Genomic DNA, 21,913 nt, shown 5'->3' on the forward strand with positions numbered 1-21,913 from the left:
GGGAGCACGGAGTCTTAAACAACTGCTCCACCTCCCACTTGATTATTGAATAGACATTTCAAATGAAATATGTCCAAAACTTAATTCCTACTCTTTCCCCCTAAAACTTGTTCTACCCATAATCTTCTTCGTGTCACTACTAGAAATTCTATTCTTTGGCTCAGGCCAAAAACTTTGGAGTCATCATCAACATCGCTCTTTCTTTGGCGCTCCGAATCCATCCCATCCTGTTGATTCTGTCTTCAAAACATTTCCAGAAACTGACCACTTCTCACCATTTCCACCACTGCCTTTTTGGTCAAAGACTCCATCATTTCTTCTGATTTACTGCAATAGCTCACATCCATACAATCTACTCTCAGTATAGCAGCCAGTGTTATCCTTTCATCTTACTTAAGAGCATGTTATTCTGATCAAAACTCTTCTTCCCTATTTCACTCAGAATGAAAACCACAGTTGTTTTTTTTAACATCATGTCTTTTTTCATTTTCATTATTTTGGAAATAATAGGTATGCATAAGTGCTTTGATGTATATTTTCTATAATATACCTATGTCATATATATTAGCATATATATAAACATATATATGTGTGTATATATATGAAGTAAATATTTTAAGTATGATTCAAATTTTCAATGTCTGTTTTAAATTGACTGCAATTTTTTTCTTTGCCTTTTGACCTCCTTCACCCTTTTCTCCCACTCCTTACCCCCCACCTCTGGCAACCACCAATCTGTTCTCTGCATCTGTGAGCTTGTTTTTTGTTTTGGGTTTTTCTTTTTAGAGTCCACATATAAGAGAGTTCATATGGTGTTTGCCTTTCTCTGTCTGACAAATTTAACTTAGCATAATGCCCTCAAGATCCACCTATGTTTCCACAAATTGGCAAGATTTCCTTTTTTTTTGGCTGAATAATATTCCATTTTATATATATATATATATATATATATATATATATATATATATACACATACCACAATTCTTTATCCAGTTATCTATTGATGGATACTTAGGTTGTTTCCATATCTTGGCAACTGTAAATAATGCTGCAATGAATATGGGGGTGCAGATATCTTTTTGAGCTAGTGTTTTCATTTTCTTAGGATAAATACCCCGAAGTGGAATTGTTGGGTCATATGGTTGTTCTATTTTGAATTTTTTGAGGAATCTCCATACTGTTTTCCATGGTGGCTACACCAGTTTACAGTGCTCAGGGCTTTCCTTTTATCCACATGCTTGCCAACACTTGTTATTTCTTATCTTTCTGATAATAGCCATTCTAACAGGTATAAGGTGATATTTCATTGTGGTTTGGATTTGCATTTCCCTGGTAATTAATAACGTTGATCATCTGTTCATGTACCTATTGGCCATCTGTATGTCTTCTTTGGAAAAATCTCTATTCAGATCTTCTGCCCATTTTTCAATCGAGTTTTTTGTTTTCTTTGCTATTGAGTCGTAGGAGTTCTTTATATATTCTGAGTATTAGACCTTATCAGATATATGATTTTCAGATATTCTCTCCCATTCCAGAAGTTGCCTTTTCATTTTGCTGTCTGTTTCCTTTGCTGTGCAGAAGCTTTTCAGTTTGATTGACTGAAGTTGACTACTTTTCAGTAGTCCCACTTATTTATTTTTGCTTTTGTTGCTTTTGCTGTCAGATTCAAAAAATCATCTCCAAGACCAATGTCAAGGAACTTAAGACCTGTGTTTTCTTCAAGGAGTTTTATGGTTTTAGCTCTTACATTCAAGTCTTTAATCCATTTTGAGTTAACTTTTGTGTATGGTGTAAGACAGTGGTCGAGTTTCATACTTTTGCATGTCACTGCTCGGTTTTCTCACCACTATTTATTGAAGACTGTCCTTTCCCCACTGTATATTCTTAGCTCCTTTGTCAGGGAGCAAAGTTACAGCAGAGTACAAGGCTCTCCCCAGACTGGCCCCACCTATTCTCTGAGCTCATCTCCTATGACTCATTCTGCTTCAGCCACATTGTTCTCTCTGCTCTCCTTCCAATGTGCAAAGCACACTCCCACCTCTGAGCTTTGCACTTGCTGTTCCCTCTGCTTGGAAGGCTCTTCCCCAGACATCTGCCTTGATCACTCTAGTATCTCCTTGATCACTCTATTATCTCCTTCTTGTCTTTCTTCAAATGCCACCTTCTCGGTGAGGCCATCCCTGACCACTGTATTTAGAACTACATATACCAACACGCTTTACTGGTTATCCTCCTTTCCTTCACTTTTCTTCATATCATTTATCACCTTAAATATATTATTCAGTCCTGGGTTTCAGCACCAAAACCCACTACATCACTTATCTAATTCGTTTCTAATTATTTATTACTACTTCTCACTAGACCCTAAGCCCCATAAAGGTATGAGTTTCAGCCTCCACCACCTAGAATAGTACTGGTATATAGTAGAAGCTCAATAAATACCTGTAATATAGAATGAATGAATGGATGGAATGAACTAATGAGCAGTCAGAAAGGCAGGTAGAAAACCAGGAAAGAGTGGGGACAAGGGAGTGTGGAATGCTCCTGGTGTGCAAAGATTAGAAATGAACAAAATCTACTGACATAGAGGATAGAGCAGACCCCTGTGCGAGCTGTTTCAGGAGAGTGAAGACGCCAGACTGGAGTGGGATGAGGACTGAATGCAGGTGAGGAATTGAAGGTGAATGTCAGCAGCTCTTTCAAGAACGTTGGCTGTGGAGGAAACTTGAGAGATACAGGGAGAGAAAGATCAAGTGGCAAATTCCAGCTCTTACCTCAGAATGCAGAAATTACTCCTACTCCTTCCCTAAACCCAGTTTTCTGGTCACTGTGGCTAGAAGAAGCGACTGCCTGAGGTTACCTATTTGATTCTTCCTTGCTCTGTCAGTGGCTCTGGGATGTATGAGTGCTGAGAACTCACTTGATCTCCAAAGATCCCATCTGGTCCAGCTCTCTGGGATTGATGAACTCCAGTGTTGATTGCCTCCCTGGCCTCTGACTTATGGTTGCCCAAACTCTAGGCCTGCTTCCTTGGTCCTGGCATCCTGCCTGGTCTGCTGCTGCCTATGACCAGGACATGATGATGGTACCCTGAGCCCCTGCATATGCTTTGGGGCAGGAAGCAGTAAAGCACTGACACCGTTCCAGGTCCTCTGGGTTAAACCCTCCCCTTCTCTGAGAGAGACGTAGGAGCCCATCAGCCCAGAACCCAGGCTTTTCTCATCAGAATGTTTGGATAATACCCCCAAATCTGAAGTGATTCTGTTCCAGACTTTCCCACAGTCCTGTTTCTCCAAGAAAAGACAGGGCAAATGCATTCCCTTGATAATCTAAAGAATAGACTGTTAGAGTCACCGGGGAAACATTTGTTCAAGCATTCTTCTCTGCTGAATGGGAACCTTAGGGTCCTTCCTGCGAAATGTGTACTCAGTCATGCTGACCCGCCCATGGAAGCTTTAGCTCATGCGTGGAGGTGTATATCTGGGGACAGAACCAAGGTGGGCAGGGGTGAGTGGGGAGCCACCACTGCCCACGTTACTAAGCTTCCTTTTCGTACTCCACACTGGAATGAGCTCACCTTAAATCCCTAATATTTTGCAAAGGTTTCAAACCTCATCTAAAAAGTCAAATGCACAATAACCTGTGCTGGTGTAAAAGGTTTTATCTTCCTTGGTGTTCAACAGAACAGAGATTGGTCAAATGAGACCTTTAGGCTCATTTGAAACCAGAGAATTTCTCCTATGGAACATGTCATGCTGCATAACTAGCTGCCCTGAGAAGTCCTTCCTTCCTCAGTAAACTTGTTCTGCTCAGGAAACCCCCTGCCCCAGCATAACAGCCAGGAACCTCATCTACTAATTACATTGGAAATCCAGAGGACGGTGGGTGTGGGAAAGAGAGCTCCACAGACCACCAGCACAGCTTCTGTGGCCACTTCCTACTCTGTGGAAATACAACTTACACACTACCAACATTCCCACCGCGGACCCATCCATGACTTAAGTCTGAGTCTTCCTTGATGTGTCAGCAACCCAACCCCCAAGCCCCATTCTTCGTCTTCCTGTTCACCGGGTATTGAGGAAATTAATCCCTTTTAAAAGAATACAGACTTCCATCACCTTTCTCAGACTCTTCTGATTTCCACCCAGACCCCATGCTATTCCAGGCAACTCAGTGCCAAACAATCTACCCCAGCCCTGTTACAGAGCTCCTCTAGTATCAGCACACCCACTTCTGGTGTCTTAAGCAAATAGGGCCTCCCATGAGCCACTAAGGGCTTCCCACAAGCTGACTAAATTTGGAAGCAGCCTGAATCACCTACTTGTTGCGTCGAGATACAGACCCAGATACGATACACAGATGTTTCTGTGATAGTACAGGTCTTTGCTGTCATGTTTTAGAGCTGCCTCTCCAGTTTTGGGGGGCAGGCCTGCCTTTGGTGTGTCTCTTTCAGTCCTGCAGATAAAAAGGGACATATCTTTGTTCTTGGGGACCCAGTCTTCAAAATGGGATGATGAGTATCTTGCTTGGTCCTTTAAGTTGGTACTCTTAACCAGACTATTAAGCTCTTGCAGAATTAGAGACTTCCACCACCACTATCACCACCAAATATGTATTTAAAGGCCAGGGGTTCTTAAACTTTTTTGTGCCCTGGATCCCTTGGCAATCTGGAAAATCCATGGTTTCCCTCTCAGAATAATATTAAATGCATAAAACAAAATACAGATTACAAAGGGTACCAATTATATAAAAATAGTTATAAAATTGTGGTATAGTAGTATATCTGCTTCTTTATAAAAGCATTAAATAAGTAAACATAGAGGCAGGTTCAATACTACTATAATTTCAAAGTAGTGACGAACATAAAGAATGTTGTAAAAAATCTGCAACAACTGTTGTATAATAGAAACATCTGCAATTTTCATGGCTGATAAAGACACAGTACAATACCTCTAATACAACTATGGTTTGCTGCCTACATGCCTAATTTAAGTGGATGGGGAATTTCAGTTACAAGTTAGTGAACATAATTTTTTTTCCCATCCAAGGTTATGGATTCTGGATTCCGTCCATGAATCCTGGGACAAAAGTCCCCATTTTAGGCAGTACTGGCTCTCAGCTTGGTTTGTCCTTCTGTCCAAGACCTGTCCACAGGAGATTAGGAGCACGAAGCAGCAACCACAGAGAGGATGGAAGCATAATTTCACCTTGGTGTTGTGTCCCAAAGAGAGCCAATAAGGAAGATGCCAGTGTCATGCTGGGGCATTCTGCCAAAGTCCTATATTTTTAGACTTTGGAAACGGACTGATTAATATTGTAATTTCATTGAGAGTCAATCTGTAACTGATGAGTGGAACTGGACGTTTGTAAAATATAAGCTTTCTTCAAGGAATCCCATAAATTATTTGGGATGGAAAGCCTGACAAAAGGCAGGAGAAGAATCTATGTGTGTGTATGTTTGTGTGTGTGTGATTTTTAAACAAAAATTGATACACTGTAATTCTTATAGCCTGCTTTTTTATAATATCGCAATGTCTCATGAATAATTTTCAACAAATAGTTATAAGATAGTATTAATGGCTGCATAATATTCTATTATAGGCATATAGCATAATTTATTTAATTAAGCCCCAGGTTTGAATATGTGGGCTGTGTACAATCTTTATAATTATTATGAAATTGTACTCTGATGGATGCTGTAGATTTCATCTTCGTCCACATTCTATTTTTATTTTCTTAGACTATTTCTATAAATGGAATTGCTGTGTCACAATTTAGTAACAATAGTAATGCATGTTTTGAAGATTTTTTGATCTGTACTGTCCTCCAGAAAGGTTGTTCCTGTTCATAACAGAACTAGAATCTTTGACCTTGGCTCAGAACACAGCAAAGAGACTGGAAGAATGTCTCTAAATGGTGAGAAGTAAGAAGATTCAGTACAAGAAGCAGGAAGGAAGCATGCCAGTGTTGTGCCTATGATAGTCTCCTTTTCTCTGATGCTGGAAATACCTTTAAGACAGAATATGGGATGGGACTGAGTCTTCTAGACCTGGTATCCCTTGTGTTGACTTGATTTAAACCATTTGGATAAATCCAGCCTTATACAGCTGTGCTAAGGGGACCCAAGGAAGGGTTTGTATCCATGTTTGGACCAGATTAATACTGAGAATAGTGGAATCAGAAAGCACCCCAAGGGCTTCCCTGGTAGCGCAGTAGTTGAGAGTCCGCCTGCCGATGCAGGGGACACGGGTTCGTGCCCCGGTCTGGGAAGATCCCACATGCCGCGGAGCGGCTGGGCCCGTGAGCCATGGCCGCTGAGCCTGCGCGTCCGGAGCCTGTGCTCCGCAACGGGAGAGGCCACAACAGTGAGAGGCCCGCGTACCGCAAAAAAAAAAAAAAAAGAAAGAAAGAAAGCACCCCAAGGGAAGAGCAGTTTCAGGTGAGAAGGCACGAGCAGAGCTGGCCACCTGGTCCATTACTGCTGACCTGGAGAGTCAGCGCCTTCTCTGCTCACACAGTAGGGGTTTGGGAGCATTACTATAGTAATGGAGGCTGTTTCTTCCTTTTATCTTTTTTTTTTTTAACCAACTTTCCATTTTCTTTCTTTTGCAGCTAGACGCTATATTCCAGGAGGGCAGAAACCACTTAGTACCTCTTTTGTATAACCAACAAAAGCTGACTTGGGGGGTGGAAAATACTTTCTAATTCCCTCCACTGTCAAAATAAGAGAGCAGATCCTGCCACAAAGTATACTGGACAATTAAAATCTAAGCCCACCCACCACTGACCTTTCTCTCTTCTCTCTCATGGTTCTATAGATGTAGACTTGGTTTGTTTCTTCATGCACAGAGACCAAAGATTAGTTCCCTTTCCATCATCCTATCTCCTAGATCTGCAATTAAATTATTAGTATCTTCCCCTACATCTCTCATCTGGGATTCCACAGAAGGCAGTGGTTACCACCCTAAAGTTTAGCTTCCTATTCGTAATCTAAAGATCAAAAAATTGCATCCGTTAAGACTTGGTCTCTCTCCCTGTTCCAGGTCCTCACCAGGGCCCCCTGGCCCACTGCCCTACTACTCCCTGTCCAACCTCAGGAGGGACATAAGATCAGGTGGGCAGCAAACAGATCCTAGATTAGCATTTGCTTCTGACATTGGTGCTCACCAGGTCGGCTCCCTCGAACTTTGGGGTACTGCTTAGATAAAAGGGTCTCCTTTTCTCATGCGACTTCTCTGGATTCCACTTCTTGCCTGCTGTTAACTGTAGTGCCCACCTAACCCTTGCCACTTAGATGTCTCTCCGTCTCTTACCCAAGAGGCCCTTGGTACCTACCCCATCCGACCCCACTAGCCCGAGGGCAATCCACCCCGCTCTTGCCCGCCTCTGACATCCTTGCGCTCATTTGTCAGAGAAGGCCAATGCTCAGAAAAGTTACACTGGATATAAAACTGTCTCGTAGCCAGCCTCGGGTCCTGACATTTTTATTTCCCTCGAGATGGGATCGAATTATCTTCTATCCCCCTCCCCGATCAGAACTGGAGTAAGATTATCTGCACCATCCCCACACCCATGCCCGATTTTCCCGAGAGCGCCGAGCACCGGCAAGTCTAAAACACGATCCACTTGCGAAGACTTCGCGATCTGTTTGGGTGGATAAAACAGCGCACAGGAAACGCAGAGCAACCGGAGCTGCATCCAATCACGCTCCCGTTTGTGTCCCAGATGCAGCCCCAGGAAGAAAACAAGTGTTTGCGGAATTTAGCGGCCAAGGCCCTTCATCCAGGCTTTATTCTCACTCCCGCCCCACTTTCTCTCTAGACATCCCCAACCCCGAGCCTCAAAATCAATCCCCCAGATCCGAAGGGTGGGCCCGGGGTTCTTTACCCGGCTCCTGAGACCCAAGGCGGGCATCCTCCGGGTCTCCAGCAGCCCCCGGGCGCGAGCCCAGCGGGGACCCGGCGAGCAGCCCCCGAGTGGCTCTGGGGAAGGGCGAGAGAGGCAAGCGGCGTCAAGGCCCCCAGACAGCCCGGCTCCCCGAGGGAGCGCCGCGGCGGGGTCAGGGGCAGGGCGGGGAGGCGCCGGCGCAACCAATCCCCGGGCCGCCCCCTCCACGCCGCCGCGAGCCGAGCCGGGGCGGGGGAGCCAGGCGGCGGCGGCGGCGGCGGCGGCGACGACGGAGGCTGCCGTGGGGAGGGATGGAGAGGGGAGGGGGGAGCGGAGCCGAGCGGAGACAGCCGCGGCGCTGCAGAGCGGCTGGGGCGGCGGCGCGGCTCCCGGTGCTCCCCCCGGCGCCCGCCCCGCGTCGGTGAGGGCCCGGCCTGGAGGCCCGGAGCCATGGGCTGCATCGGCTCCCGGACCGTGGGTGGGTACCGCGGCGGCGCGGGCGCGGGCGGCGGCAGGACTCGGCGGGGTCCGGTCCTCCGGCCCCTCCCCCACCAATCCCCGCGCCCCTCCGGGTCCCTCTCTCCGCACCGCCCGGCCCCGCCGCGCTCCCTCACTTTCCCTCTGTGCCCTCGCGGTCCCTGCCTTCCTCTCTCCTCCCCGTTCTCCCCTCGCGCCTCCGGGCCTCGCATCCCTCTGGACTCAGTTCTCTCCGTCTCCCTCCGGCTTCCTTCCATTGCCCTTGCCCAGGCGCGGTCCCTCTCCATCATCTCCCCGCCAACCTTCTCTCTCCTCCGTCGCCCTCCCCGACTCTCCCGTTCCCACACCCTCCATCTCCAGGCCATCGGCCTCGACTCTGCCTTCCCCAGCGCCTCCTCGCCCCCCCTCCATTTCTGGAGCAGCCCCCCGTTTTAAGGACCCCCAGTCTCAGTCTCAGCCCCGAGTCCCTTTCGCACGCCCCCGCCCCCGCTCCGCCTCCATCTGGCTTGGGTGTTTTGCCCCCATCTCTTTCCCTCTCTGTTGCCTTTTTCGGTCGTTTCTGCCTCCCCCGATTTGCTTTGTTCACGTGCATTTTCCCTCCGGGGCGGGGGCGGGGTGAGCCTGGTGCCTCGGGGAGGGGAATGGGTTCCACGGCCGGAGGCAATGGGGCCGGGCTGGGTTGGGGTGGAAGAGCCGGGGAGGCCGGGGGGAGGCCGGGGGTTCGAGGGCTGGAGAGGGGTCGGGAGCCCGCTCCCAGGAGGGTGGGGCTGGCCGAGCGAGGGAACCCGGGGACCTGGCTGCACCTGTCGGCGGGGGCTGGCGGGGCGGGGCCAGCTCTTTATTTACCTTTGACCGGGGGAAGGAAGAGAGGCGCCTCGGAATTCTTCTCCCCTCAGCATTTGCCTTGCTACCCAGTGCCTTCTCCTGCACCCCGTACACCCACTCCGCTCTCACAGCTCAGCAGATTGATTCAACCCTCTCCCAAAACCCCCAATTTTTCCCATTCCGACTCCCAATTTCTCCCGCCTACATGCCCCAGTGACCTCAGGCGGAGAGAATAATTCGTATTATTATCACAAACAAACTCACTCTCCGGAAGCCTGATTTCTCTGAGACCCGATTTATTTCCATGGATACCCCCACTTCCTCCTCTGCTTTCACCTCTTCTCTGGGTTCTTTCCCTCCCCCTCCCTGCCCCCCATGGCTCTGACTCAGCTCTCCCTCTTCTACAAAGGCCACCTCCCCTCACCCCTCTCTCCCACTCTGCCCTCGCCATCTCCCTTCCCCTCAGAGGTTGTCCTCTGCCTGCCCATTCCTGCTCTGTCCGCCCAGATGTCCATCTTTCCTCTTCCCTTCCAGCCACTGGTCTGACCCATCTCACCATTCCCCTGTAGCCCCAAGGGAGAGTGTGCCCACTTCGGAGGGGCCTTACCTCTCTCAGACCTGTCAGGCACAACCCCTTCCTCTTGCAGCAGCTATGCTGTTGCCTGCCGAATGCCTCCTGGTGCCCAAGACCCCATTCACTTCACCCCTCCTCAAGAGTGGACGCCTAATCCTAAATTCAGAATCAAAAAACTTTATGTGTAGAAAAGATCTGTAAGGTCAGGTGGTTCACTTAGGTCTACCACCCAAGTGATTCTTCCCCAAGGCTTCCAGCTGGCATACCCACCCCTCACGGCAGCAGTCCCCCTTTATGAGGAGCTGTGGCCTCGGCTGCAGAATTACCATCTTCCTAGGTCCTCCAGTTTGCCAGTCAGCCCTCAAACCCTGTCCACCCTCTCCCATTGACTTTTGTCTTCTCTCTGACTCGAATTACTATTCTTTTAGTTCCTATTTTAAAAAGTCCCCTGCTCTCCTCCTGCTGTCCCCCTTCTCTCCTCTTTAATCCATCACTTGTCTCCCAAGAGTCAGGTAAAATGATTCCATCTCACTCTTTGCTTTCTCTGCTTTCATTGCTTCTAGGTGTACACACCCAGCTCTTGCCTCTATCCCCACCAGACCTCCTTCCTGTCAGACAAATCCACCAACTCCTCTGGAGGATCCACTAGGGAAGATGCAATCCTTGCACCTCACAAATAATAAGGCCAACACTTAGGGAAGCTTGCCCCTGGAAAAGTTCTGCCCTTATTTGTAGGAACATAATAGAGGAAAAGCGCAGCTCCCATGCACTCCCATACAGAAACCCTCAGAGATTCCTCAGGATAGAATGGAGACCTGTTTTCCTTCTAAAACCCAGCCACTGACCCTTCCATTTAAACAACAACAAATGAGGCCATAGAACACTTTTTCCGAGTGTGCTATTCTTGACTGAGCTCAGCATTATTACCTCTCCTAACAAAAATTTGGGGCGAGTGGGGATGTAAAAGAAAATAGGCAATCAGAAGAGGGAGTGGGAGTGGGAGGGCAGGGAGGGGTCTGGAGGGCCTGGCCCCCATCTGTGGCCTCAGCGTTCTGAAGGAAAAGGACGAGGACGGGCCTTCGGGTTGGGCATAGGGAGGTGAAAGGGAAGCAGCTAACCATCTGTCCATCTCAGGAAATGAAGTGATAGCCGTGGACTGGAAGGGCCTGAAGGATGTGGACCAAATCAACATGGACAGCACCAGCTCGCTGCACGGGAGCAGCCTCCACCGGCCATCCACTGAGGTGAGGCCCTCCGTGCTCAGCCCCCCTCCCAGAGGACCTCGAAAACACCCCCAGAACCACCATGCATAAGCCTAGTCCTTCGGCCACCTTCCTAAATTCCAGGACAACCTCCCAGACACACCTTCAGACTGACGCTCTCACAGAACATTTCTCCTCCTTTCCTCAAACACAAGCCAAACGCTCCACGCGGAGATCCCAGTTCCCTGTGTTAATCTCAGGAAAGCCCTCTCTACCTCATGCCCTTCTGGAAGCCCCTCTGAGGAAGTGCCCCGGGTACCCACTCCCTCTCCTTTTTCCTCACAGCAAACCCGGACTGACTTCTCCTGGGATGGCATCAATGTGAGTGCAGCTCCCCCCAGGCCTCTGCAACCCACCCTACCTCCTCTTCCTTGGCCTCTCCCACCTGCTGCCGTAGCACACGGCGCCCCCTTCCTCCAGCGGGCACTGGGAGCCCTCACATTCTTTAGCCACCCCCAAACTCTCAAGGATGGTTGGGGGATAGGCCTCCTAGGGACCCCCCGGGTACAATGGTAGCCTGATCACCTGCCCTGGCTCATGTCCTTACTCCTGGAAACCGTGGACTGTCCTCCACATATAAAGCACCTCATATCCTCTTATTCCTCTGCCCCTCCTCCCACATTCCCTGTCCCAGCTCTCCATGGAGGACACCACTTCCATTCTTCCGAAGCTTAAGCGAAACTCTAACGCCTATGGCATTGGGGCCCTGGCCAAGTCATCGTTCTCAGGTGAGACTCCGACCTGGGGATGCGTGCAGACAGGAGACTCCCTAGGGGCTCATGCTTTCAGTGTCCCTGCCCCTTCAGGCCTGAAGAAGACCCTCATCCCCAGACCCCGGACCTATTTGCCCTTTCTGTCAAGCCTCTCCCATCCTCCAGGCTGCCCCTCATAGACAGAGTCTTAGGGCATACCTGCCCCCTTCATGGGATGGAGTCCCACGGGGACTAAGGTGGGGGTGATGGCGGGGGCGGGGGAGGGACAGATCTGGTGCAGGTATTGTGTGATGTTCTGGAGCACCTGGGGAATGTCTGGCCCCTCAGGGATTTCGCGAAGCATGAAGGACCATGTGACAAAGCCCACAGCCATGGGGCAGGGCCGGGTGGCTCACATGATTGAGTGGCAGGGCTGGGGGAAGGCACCAGCCATTCAGCCGCAACACAGCCACGAGGCCGTGCGCAGGGATACAGACGCCTACTCCGACCTCAGCGATGGCGAGAAGGAGGCACGTTTCCTAGCAGGTACTTGTTCCCCAGCCCCTCAAGAGACACATGTTCAGGATGGCCAGAGACCGACCCTTCAGCCTGATCCCCTATGGCAGGATTGGCTCTGTTCATGTGATACCATCAGACTTAATTTCCCAACTAGCTCTAATTTCAAGGACTCTGACTTGTTTATTCTAAGTACCCTCAAACTTATTTTTATTATCGTCTCGGAAGTTGAGGGGAGTTAACATGGGATTGTGGGTCCACCTGATGCCTTCTCTCCTACATGGTGGGACTGTCCAAACCCTGGGTTCCCTCAGTACAGGAGGAAAAAAAAAAAAGGCAGGTATCTTAGGCTTCAAAAGTCTGTGCTTCTACTCATGTTTTATGATGAAAATGAAAGAAAAGCCTTGGGGTTCTCTTCTCGCCTTTGCCCATCAGCACACTGCAGTCATGAATGCAATTACAGGTCACATTACTCGTGACAACCACCAGATCAAGGGACCTGGGTGAGGAGAGGGTGTGTACAGAAGAGCTTTTAAAATTCAGTATAGGTACGAGGTAGGCATACGGTGTACCTACAACCCTGCCCGAGCCCTAGTGGCAGATCTCGATAAGATACCTAGGAAAAATGATAGATCTGGAATAGACAAGAGGGTTCTTTGGTTGATGGTGTGGGTGGTGGAAGAAATATCAGTGGGGAGGGGAGACAAACATGTAGTGGGTAGTGTAGGGCAGCTAGCAATGTAAGCTTCAACTTACTCATGGCTTTGACCAACATGGGAACCCCAAGTCTACCCATCTTCATTATTCTATCCTTCCTCCCTTGTCCTTCCCAGACCTTGAACTTGATACCACTGTGGACCTACAATCCCTCCCATTTAGACTCCTCTGGCCTTGACTACCTAGCACTAGCTACCATTCCTAAAAAAATTCCAAAGCTAAACTTCTGGAAATCCACAATTTCAATCCCTTAGGATATCTCACCAGAAGACCCCCCCAACTCTTTCCCCTAGGAATCCTAAATCTGACCTTCTGGGAAGTCCCCCACGATTTTGCCTTGTTTCGGGGCATATACCAAGGCTGTGCTGTCCAATACAGTAGCCACTGGCCACATGTGGCCATTGAGAACTTGAAATGTGGCTAGTCCGAATGGAGATGTGCTGTAAGTGTAAAATATCAACTGGATTTCAAAGATTTCGTATGAATAAAAGAATGTAAAATACCTCAATAGTTTTATATGGATTCTACATTGAAATGATAATGTTTTATATAGATCAGGTTAAATAAGATGTATTATTAAAATTAATTTCACCTACGTCTTTTCATTTTTTTTTTAATACGGCTACTAGAAAATTTAAAATTGCATAAGTAGCTTGCGTTATATCTCTATTGAACAGCGCTGCACTGACGTCCCCCTGCCCCATGCATGTGTCTAAGGCTTCCCCGAGGTATCTCGTGCTAACTACGTTTCTTCTCCCAGGCGTCATGGAACAGTTTGCTATCTCCGAGGCCACTCTCATGGCCTGGTCCTCCATGGATGGTGAGGACATGAGTGTCAACTCCGCCCAGGAGCCATTGGGCTGCAATTACAGTGACAACTACCAGGAATTGATGGAGAGTCAGGGTGAGGGATGGTTCCAGAATCCGACCCCAGAGGCCTAAGAGGCCTCCTCAACTATCCAGGCTACCTCCATGCACCTCTGTTCTAAGACTTCCTGTTCATATAGGCTTTCCTACTCCCCCCCTCACCCACCGCCCCGCATCTCCCCCTCAATTCTCTGTGCTGTTGTTACTGCCTTTGATATTTGTGACCCCACCAACCGCCGTGATTCTCTTTACAGATGCCCTTGCTCAAGCCCCAATGGATGGATGGCCTCACTCCTACGTGTCCCAGGGCATGTACTGTCTGGGGTCATCGGACGCCTGGGAAGCAAGCGACCAGTCCCTCATTGCCTCTCCGGCCACAGGATCCTATCTCGGCCCCGCATTTGATGACTCACAGCCTAGCTTGCACGAAATGGGACCTTCCCAACCTGCTTCGGGATACGCCGCTCAGGAGCCTCCAGCCTTGCTGGGGGGAGACACTGACTGGGCTCCAGGGGTGGGCGGGGTGGACCTGGCCAGGGGCCCTGCCGAGGAGGAGAAGAGGCCATTGGCGCCCGAGGAGGAAGAGGATGCGGGATGCCGGGACCTGGAGTCGCTTTCCCCACGAGAAGACCCCGAGATGCCCACCGCTCTCAGTCGGAAGGTGTCTGACGTCACATCCTCAGGCGTGCAGTCCTTTGATGAGGAGGAGGGAGAGGCCAACAACTAGCTTCCTCCCACTGAAGGCCCCACCTTCCACTCCCACCTGAGGGGCACGGCTGCAACCACACTCTCCCTTCCCCCAGCAGTACGGCCGAAACCTGGGCAGAAGACTCTCACGAGCCCAGGAGTCCTGGCCAGCAAAACGGAGGGCCGGGGTGGGATTTTATCCAGGCTTGCACTGTAGAGACCACAGGTCCAGGAACTGAGGCCCAGGCAAGCAGATGGCCACGAACTTCGCTTGGCTGCGGGCTTCTGGGTCTGTGGTGGTGGAGCTCCGGTGTGTGTCCTGAGCACAGGAGCGCAGAGCGGCCCGTGGCCGGCCCCTGGATCTCAGTTCTTTGCTCCCTGATCTCGTCTTCCAGGAGCCTTGACTGTAGCTGCCTGAAGGCCTCCTTTGTCCACGTCACTCTTGCTTTTCCCAACTCTGTTTTCTTGGCTGTGGCCCAAGCTCATCCCTCCTATGAGGAACAGACCTCAGGGGCTGTGGGACATGGTTCGATGGGCACAGGGGAAGCAACGTACAGACCCCGTCTCCTCAGAGTGAGCTGGCTCTGCCCTCAGAGGTAACTTGGCTTCTGAGATCAGGAGTCACGGAGGAGGTGGACGTGGCCGCCGGGATGCACAGGGGCACAAGGCCTGTCCAGAGACCAGGCGGTCACTGGTGAGACCGAGGACAAACATGGCCACTTGTTCTGGGATCTTGACTATCCTGTGGCTGGAAGGAGGACCCTAAGGATATGGGAGAGGACCCCGCCAGGGCTGGCGACTCCAGCTCTTGCTTCCCTTTTCTGCCTTCTTCTGTCTCCTGCTCTGGGAACCCCGGGGCCCCGAGGCGGTGGGGGGGGAGGGGGGTGACACAGGATGCAGGTGTCTTGGCTAGACGGGGAAGCATGAGGCTGTGTCTCCCTCCATCTACCCCTAATTCTCTGGAGCTGTTTACACTTTTCTCTCTGCCTTTTCTACATTTTTATAACTTCTTGGGGACTCAGGGGTGAGTAGGGTGGAGGGAGGGGTCCGGTGCTGTCAGGCCCCCAGCCGGGGCAGGGTGTCTGCCAAGGAGGAGCGTGGGCTCTGGGCTCCCTTGGCCCCTCTTCACCGACTCCCAGGAGGGCCTCACAGGTGTCCCCCCACCCCCCGCCCTCCTGAGGAGAAGGAGAGGAGGATCTGGGTATTCTTCCTTCCAGGATGTTTTACAATGAGGCATAAGCCCCTGAAACTGCTTGCCCTCTGCACCCACTCTCCATTCTGGTGGGGACTTCTGCACAGCCCTGGAGCCCCAGCACTCCTGTAAGACGTCCTGAGGGCAGAGGACAGGGTCGAAGGGTAGAGTGAAGAGACGGCAGCACACTGCCCCTCCCCTGCTGCAGCGGTGTCCCAGAATGAGGAGGTTGAGAGTTGGGGTGCTTCTGTCCATCTGTGACCCTGCCTCCGTCAAGCCCACAGTGTCATACACTTGTGCCCCTGAAACGCAACCGAGGCCAGGTCCACATCTTCTGGGGAGGGGGAGGATGGCTACCTGAAGTTGGTTCTTGGAGGAAACAGGACTAGGCATGGCGAGCACAGGTAGCTGAAGTCACCTCATCTAAAACTGTTAAAGGGTTGTGCGTGCTCACGTGGCCTCACTCAGGCCCTCGCTGCTGGCCTCGCCCTGCACTCCTGCTGCAGGTCCTTGGGGTTTTGCATGTCACAGTTCCCTCCTCTCACGGGGTCCCCGTTTTCTTATCTTGTGCAAACTGCCCTCTCTAAGGCATCATCCTTTTCTCTTAATCTCACCCCCCTCGTGTCCCATATTCCGCCCCCGGACCACAGCGGACATCCAGTCCAGGGAGCGGGTTCACGCAGCACGGTTCCTTTTTCGCTCAGGGCTCTGTGGAGTTAGGAAAGGTCATCTAAAGCAGTGTTCTTTCCTCCCACCTTCACTGAGGAAGCCAAACGGTCCCTGCTGGTCCCTGCCAAAAGACGACTAAAACTCAAGGGTTCTAGCAGAGTTCGGACGTGAGCGTGGCCCAGCATCCCTGGGTGCTGGCATCGCTGCTGCCCAGAGGTCGGGCGGGGTGGGGGGGGGAGGCGTCTCCACTCTGAAGAGGGAGAAAACCTGAGGAGCTGGCCTGAGACCCTCTCAGGACTCTTCTGGAGGGAGGAACTGCCTCTCTGGTGCTGGGGGGGGCCAGGGTGCATGGGGTTTGCTTATAGCCTATTTTAGGGGGAGGGGAGGGGCATGTGCAGGAAGAGGCTGTTGGGGGATGGGGGAGGGTTGCTTTTCCCTTGGGGTTAAAGGTTGTGCCGCACGTTTTACAGCAGTCCCAGAATGGGGCTGTTTTCATATCATGGTGAATGAAACTTCTCTTGCTAAATGATTTTCTTCTGGTGTGTGGGGGGTGCCCTTTCATTTTGAGTTCACTTTATTAAAGGAAAATCCAAATCTTCCATCCCTCCCCTCCCCCCGCCCCCGCCCCGCCCCCCCCTCACCCACACCTTCCTTCTTATCCTTGTGTCAAGGAGGGAATCTTGGTGAATGAGTTTATTACCTCTTCTCACCCCCACCTGTACATCCCATACTCTGTCTTCCAGGTCTAGGGAATATCCATTTTTATGGCCAGTCTTAGCATGTTTTCTTAATGTGACATTTCCACCCCAAGCCCAAGAGAGATTCTATGACATATATTACAGAGAGAATTATATATAAATATATATATAAATATTATAGATTATATACACATGGGCTTGGGCTCGAAGGCCCACAGCCAGCCCCCCTCCCCAGGCTACAGCCTCTCTCTCTTGGCCTGGGGAGGCGGAAGGGCTGTATCGCTGGAGAGAGCTCCGGGCTGTGTTCAATGGCACTAAACGACATGGTGGCACCTTCGGCTATGAGTGTCTTATTTGGGGGATGATGGAGGCCGGGCACAGGGTGGGGAAGGAGGAGAATGCTGGGGAGGGGGCACAACTGCAGAACTAAACGAGGCATAAAAGAAGGGATGGACAAAAGCCCTGGGGGTGGGAGCAAGGGTCTCTGGCCGCTCAGAGCACCTGGGACCGCTTATAGAAAAGGCAGGATGATGGCAGTCTCCCTGTCGCTGGCTTGGGGACGATAAGGGTCTGACTTCCTAGGTGTGGGAAGCATCAAAAAGGTCTGCCGGGCTTCCCTGGTGGAGCAGTGGTTGAGAGTCCGCCTGCCAATGCAGGGGACACGGGTTCGTGCCCCGGTCCGGGAAGATCCCACATGCCGCGGAGCAGCTGGGCCCGTGAGCCGTGGCTGCTGAGCCTGCGCGTCCGGAGCCTGTGCTCCGCAACGGGAGAGGCCACAGCAGTGAGAGGCCCGCGTACCGCAAAAAAAAAAAAAAAAAAAAAAAAAGTCTGCCATCTTGACGCTGAAACCCTAGAAGAGAAACACAAAGAACCAGTCCCTAAGAAGGTATAGTCTCTGGGTGAACCAGTGGCCCAGCTGCCCTGAGCTCCCACTCTTGGAAGGAGAAGCCCCAGCTAGAGCACCTCAAGGGCAGAGCTGACCCTTGGGCAGGACAGATCAAGGACTACAGCGGAGAGGGAGTGACCTGGAAACTGGAAGCTGTGATGTGAGATGGGAGGAATTTCTGCCAGAGGGAGTTAAGTAAATCCATTGGCCGCAGGACTGTTGGGTACTGCCCCTTTCACACAGAGCCTTCCTGCGACCTTTCCTCTTCCAGGCTGTCCCCCACAGGCTCTTTATCCATGCCTCACTGCTTAAATGGAGGACAAAGGAGGGGGAAGTGGGATTGGCCTTTCCCCGCCCTAGTAATGGCTCTGCCCCGGGACAGATAGTGGGAGCCAGGATGGAGTCTGGAGGCAAATTTCAGGGAATGGCTGTGGGCAAGTGGAGGACGGGGTGGGGGGCTCTGAGAGAAGGGGCTGTGGACAGTTCGCAGGTACACTCTGGTGTCATCAGTCCATGAGGCCATGAGGTGACCCCGTCTCCTCCTCCCACATGGCACTGGCAGGACCAGTCATCCTGGGCCTGCCTTAACCCCGCCCGCCCCCGGGAAACTGACGGGGGATGGGCAAGGCCAGCAAGACACTGGGACAAGAACACTGGGGAGTGTGGGGGAGTGAGGGGGGCCAAGCAGAGGCAGGCATTCCCCACGCACACACAGGCAAACTCAAGAAGCCCGTGGACTACCAGGGGCCCTTCGCAGGGGTTACAACCACCGCCTGTCTGAGGACGGGGGGACATGCCCAAACGATTGACCAAGGCTACTCCTGCCCAGATCCTGGCTCCTTCTCCAACACGATCAGGATGACATTTTAAAATTCCTGGCAGAGGCCGGATGTTGGTGCGATCTCTCCGGCTTCAGGAAATACCCTCTTCCACACAGGTCCACCCTCTAGCCTGGGTCTCTGGCTGGTCTTTATGCGGCGGTCTGGGAGGCGCTCAGAGGACCATTTCATCTTCATCCTCATCATCGGTGGATCGCAGACTGGGGCCCTGCAGGATGTCGGCCAGCTCCCCCTCCGGCCCTGGAGCCCCCGCCAGCTCCAGTTCCTCCAGCTCACTCTCTGCCTTGGCCGGAGCCCAGGAGAGAGGGGGCTGTGGGGAGGCGGATGGCACAGGGGTCTCTGGGGAGGCAGGGGCCACATCCCCTGCCCCAGTGGCCCCACTTCCATCCTGAGGCAGGCTCCAGGCCTCTGCAGCAGGGAGTGGGCCCCCAGGAGTCTTTCGAGTCGAAGTTGCACTCCGGAAGCTGGCAAGGGGAGGGCGGAGCTGCACCCCAGACTTGGTGTGCCCCTCAATGGCCTTCTGCAGCTGCGGGGCAGAGGGAAGGGGAGAGAGGGTACAACATGGGGAGGAAAAGAAGAAAGGGGCAGTGAGAGAAACAGACACGAGAGAGGAGCAGACGATAAAAGGAAAAAGCATGGGAAAGCAAGGTGCACGGCGAGGATGGATCAAAAGGAGACAGAAAAAGGAAAAAAGGGGCATGATGGACAAAAAGCCCCACCTACAGAGCAGTGAATCTCAAGACCCCTGACACAGGACCTCCTTCGGCCCCTTTCTAGCAACGCTCAGGCCTTCTTCAGCCACTTCCCATCTCCTCCCCCTTCCATGCACCACCACAGCGCACCCCTATGAAACCATGACTCGGGCCCTGAACCCCCAATCCCAAGCCCATGCCGTCCTTAGAAGGGCACAGGGCTGCACTTCCGCCCCCCTCCAGTCTCTGCATGAAAAACAGGACGGGAATCTGGAGGAACTTCCCGGATGTTAAGGCCCCCCCTGCCCCCCCACCCTGTATCCTGTGCCCCACTCTTCCTCACTGCTCAAATGGGACAATCGCTCTTACCTCCTCCAAGGCCAGCACCCCCGTGAGCTTCCCCATGCTGGTCACATACGCAAGGTGGAGGCCGAGCAGGGAGAAGAGCGTGTGAGTCTGCGAGGAAAGGGCGGCAGGTCAGCACGCAGAGGCCCCGCACCTCCCGGCCCTCCCAGCAGCCCTGCTCGGCGGGCGGTGGGCATCGGGCAAGGACTCGCCTTGTGCAGCGACGTCTGCTCCACCAGCTGGAAGGGGGACTGGTCAATACAGCAAGAGTCAAAACAGACAGGCTGGCTCAGCTGCTCTCGTTCCCAGGCCTCAATCTGCCGGAGAGGAGGGCCGTCACCCAGTATCAGAGCCCCCTTAAACCTCAGATCTTGACCCCAAACAGCCCTCCTCGCCCTGGCCCAGAAGCCTGAAATACACAGTGAACCGTCACAGCTCCTCCAGACCACTAGCCCTCTTCCCTTTCCCCCAGGGAGCCGCACCGCTCTCTTCCCTCCTCCAGCCCCAAATCAACCTTCACCCTCAGGTGCTCAGAACACGCTCCTTCTTCCTGGTGCCCCAAACACTTATTTCCAATCCATCTTTCCAGCCTTATTTTCCACTACTCCTATAACACCCACAGCTCCAGTGAAGCCAGATGTGCTTCCGCTTCTGCGACTGCTGTTCTGGGTTTCCCCAAGAACCCCACCCTGCGCCCATACCCTACGCCTGACACTCCGGGTCAGACGTGCTCTGCCAGGCTCTCCTTTTCATCTTAGGCTGGCGTTTGTCTTAATTCTGCCCCCTGGGCGGAACTCCTCCGGAGTGCTGTGTGCTATCAGTGGCTGTGTGTCATGGAGAAACCAGCACACTGACCTTTTACACAGCAGATCATGGCAAAGATCTGTTGGATTGGAAGAGCTGTCCTGGGTCACGTGGCACTTTGTTGACTCAAACAAGCCGTTTCTGTGTGTTTGGTTTGGTTTACATTGTTTTGTCTATGACCGAAGCGTTAAGGCAATAGTTGAACTTTCCTCTGGATTTTAGATGTGCACGTCAAAAATCCCCAAGATTCTGAATAATCCAGTATCGCTCTGGTTCTCATAAATGACTTTTAAATTTTCTGTAATCTCTTTTCAGGCAGTCCCTTCCGAATGAGGTACTACTTTGTTTTCCTGTTTGCCCAAATCTATACGTTTCAAGCTTCAGAGGACGTCACCGAAGGCCATCCCCTAGTTCTCGTGTCCCGTGTTTGGTCCATAGTGCTGTGCTTTCCATCTGTCCTGTCCTGCTCTTTCTGGACTGCAATCACACCTCCTCTAAACTCTCACCTTCCCTGACTATAGGTTCACACAAAATTCTCACAGGATGGATGACCACTTAGCAGGTATGTTGCAGAAAGGATTTACTTATAGGACGGGGCGGGGGGCAGCCCCTTGCCAACCGTGGTTTGGCTGGTCCTGTCCTCCTGGAGCATTCTATGATCATTTCTGGCCTCCCTGGTTCCTTTTTTGCCTGCCCTTAGGGAACAACACTAACAGAACCATTTCCAGTGCACATGCACCAAGCACTTCCTCGGTGCCAAGCATTATTCTAATTGCTTCACTCATTGAATCCTCTGCGACAACCCTATCATTATCCCCATTCTACAGATGAGAAAACAGAGGCATGGAGTGCTTAAGTGTCTGCCCAAGATTACACAGAGGTGGGCTTCTGACCTTGACTGCTGATCGTGTTCCTGGGACCCCCAGCTTTTTTCTGCTCTTTGTCTGATGTGTTCCATGACTTGAAAAATCTCAGCATCAAATACAAACCAGGGCTCTAACTGTGTGTATCCCTAACAGAGCAGCAGAATTAAACAAGACATAGGACTTCCCTGGTGGCTCAGTAGTTAAGAATCTGCCTGCCAATGCAGGGGACACGGGTTCGATCCCTAGTCTGAGAAGATCCCACATGCCGCGGAGCAACTAAGCCCGTGTGCCACAGCTACTGAGCCTGCATGCCGCAACTACTGAAGCCCAGGCGCCTAGAGCCTGTGCTCTGCAACAAGAGAAACCACCGCGATGAGAAGCCCACGCACCACAATGAAGAGTAGACCCTGCTCACCGC

The 21,913-nt window shown here is 51.7% G+C and overlaps 2 protein-coding genes across 5 annotated transcripts in view; one reads left to right on the plus strand and one right to left on the minus strand.

Annotated features, from left to right (window-relative positions):
* Positions 1-7,763: 7,763 nt before the first annotated feature.
* On the plus strand, positions 7,764-17,395 carry FAM131B (family with sequence similarity 131 member B). Of its 2 annotated transcripts, XM_004272107.4 has the most exons (7): positions 7,768-8,365; positions 10,898-11,007; positions 11,311-11,346; positions 11,660-11,753; positions 12,066-12,263; positions 13,711-13,854; positions 14,072-17,395. In XM_004272107.4, exons 1-7 carry the CDS (start codon positions 8,338-8,340, stop codon positions 14,542-14,544), a joined length of 1,083 nt encoding a protein of 360 aa, XP_004272155.1. In that variant the 5' UTR covers positions 7,768-8,337; the 3' UTR covers positions 14,545-17,395. The 2 variants fall into 2 exon arrangements, with proteins under 2 accessions (XP_033288180.1, XP_004272155.1); XM_033432289.2 differs by lacking the exon at positions 11,311-11,346 and having other exon boundaries at positions 7,764-8,365.
* CLCN1 (chloride voltage-gated channel 1) overlaps positions 17,044-21,913 on the minus strand; it is a 34,622-nt gene continuing 29,752 nt past the window's right edge. For 2 of the 3 annotated variants that reach the window (XM_049714706.1, XM_004272109.3), the window contains exons 21-24: positions 20,038-20,142; positions 19,850-19,936; positions 17,905-19,314; positions 17,044-17,680 (exon numbers count right to left, since the gene is read on the minus strand). In XM_049714706.1, coding sequence (XP_049570663.1) covers positions 18,943-19,314; positions 19,850-19,936; positions 20,038-20,142 — 564 coding nt within the window. In that variant the 3' untranslated portion in view covers positions 17,044-17,680; positions 17,905-18,942. The remainder of the gene's footprint in view (positions 17,681-17,904; positions 19,315-19,849; positions 19,937-20,037; positions 20,143-21,913) is intronic. The other variant, XM_049714707.1, reaches the window with a different exon arrangement.

Source organism: Orcinus orca, chromosome 9 (genome assembly GCF_937001465.1).
Source record: "Orcinus orca chromosome 9, mOrcOrc1.1, whole genome shotgun sequence".
NCBI lineage: Eukaryota > Metazoa > Chordata > Mammalia > Artiodactyla > Delphinidae > Orcinus > Orcinus orca.